This window comes from Condylura cristata, unplaced genomic scaffold, assembly GCF_000260355.1.
Source record: "Condylura cristata isolate star-nosed mole 26May11 unplaced genomic scaffold, ConCri1.0 scaffold00015, whole genome shotgun sequence".
NCBI lineage: Eukaryota > Metazoa > Chordata > Mammalia > Eulipotyphla > Talpidae > Condylura > Condylura cristata.
The window spans coordinates 152597-153987 of NW_004567116.1; the positions used below are offsets into that span (position 1 = coordinate 152597).

General features: G+C 73.6%; 1 protein-coding gene across 1 annotated transcript in view; it reads left to right on the forward strand.

Moving 5' to 3' along the window:
* Nucleotide 1: 1 nt before the first annotated feature.
* The window catches only part of RECQL4 (RecQ protein-like 4), a gene marked incomplete at its 5' end in the record, with an annotated part of 3648 nt that continues 2258 nt past the window's right edge, over nucleotides 2–1391 (forward strand). Inside the window, 7 exons of the mRNA XM_012725101.1 lie at nucleotides 2–29; nucleotides 100–192; nucleotides 266–402; nucleotides 643–726; nucleotides 798–971; nucleotides 1043–1222; nucleotides 1287–1389. Coding sequence (XP_012580555.1) covers nucleotides 2–29; nucleotides 100–192; nucleotides 266–402; nucleotides 643–726; nucleotides 798–971; nucleotides 1043–1222; nucleotides 1287–1389 — 799 coding nt within the window. The remainder of the gene's footprint in view (nucleotides 30–99; nucleotides 193–265; nucleotides 403–642; nucleotides 727–797; nucleotides 972–1042; nucleotides 1223–1286; nucleotides 1390–1391) is intronic.

A 1391-nucleotide genomic window follows, 5' to 3' on the forward strand; every position in this document is an offset into this window, starting at 1 on the left:
CGCGCTGGGGCCCTCGGGGCAGCTGACAGGTGAGCAGGGGCCTGCGGGCTGGCCGGTGGGGGTGTCTGGGGCCCGGCTGCCCACCGCCTCTGTCCACAGCGACCCCCGCGGAGGTGTTCCAGGCCCTGCGGGAGCTGGGGCACCAGAACTTCCGCGCCGGGCAGGAGCGCGCGGTCATGCGGGTCTTGTCTGGTGAGCAGGGCCCCGGGGGCTGGCTGCGGGCGGGGACGGCCCGGCCAGCACCACTGACCCGCTGCCCTCCCAGGCCTGTCCACGCTGCTCGTGCTGCCCACGGGTGCCGGCAAGTCCCTGTGCTACCAGCTCCCGGCCCTGCTCTACGCCCGGCGCAGCCCCTGCTTTGCACTGGTCATCTCTCCCCTCCTGTCCCTCATGGACGACCAGGTGGGCAGCAGGGCCGGCAGACAAAGGCGGGTGTGGGGACGGGCCTCCCAGCTCCTCTGGTCCCCTCCGGCAGCTGCCCCGGCCCTGCCTGCCCGGAGCTGGGGGGCCGGCCGGTCTCGTCTGGGGGTGCGGATGCGGTGCCCCGGCTCTGTGTCAGTGCTCATGCCGGCCCAGCCACCTGGCCTCGGGCCCAGGCGGGGGGTCGGTCAGTGAGGGGCAGTGGTGTGCTGGTGTCCACAGGTGTCTGGGCTTCCCCGGGGCCTTGAGGCAGCGTGCGTCCACTCGGGCATGACCAGGCAGCAGCGTGACGCCGTCTGGAGGAAGGTGAGGGGCTCCTAGCGGGGGACAGTGAGGGCCGGGGCGTGTGGTCAGTGCTGACCTCGGCGTGCCTGCAGGTCCAGGCAGCCCAGGTGCAGGTGCTGATGCTGTCGCCTGAGGCGCTCGTGGGGCCTGGAGGCTCCGGCCGCCCCGCCCTGCTGCCCCCAGTCTCCTTCGCCTGCCTGGACGAGGCCCACTGCCTCTCCCAGTGGGCCCACAACTTCCGGCCCTGCTACCTGCGCGTCTGCAAGGTGAGGCCCGCCAGGTGCTGTGGGGGGCCCGCCGGCCGGCAGCTGCCGCAGCCTCACCCCCTCCCACACAGGTGCTGCGGGAACGCTGGGGCGTGCGCTGCTTCCTGGGCCTGACCGCCACCGCCACGCGCCACACGGCCAGGGACGTGGCCCGGCACCTGGGGGCGACCGAAGAGCTGGGGCGCGAGCTGCTGGCCGCCATCCCCAGCAACCTGCACCTCTCCGTGTCCACGGACAGAGACCCCAGCCAGGTGGGCACGGGTTCCCCAGGTGGCGGGCGGCGGCCCAGCCCACGCTGACCACTGTGCCCTGCAGGCCCTGGTGACGCTGCTGCAGAGTGACCGCTTCCGAGCTCTGGACGCCATCATCGTCTACTGCACCCGCCGCGAGGACACGGAGCGGGTGGCCGCCCTGCTGCGC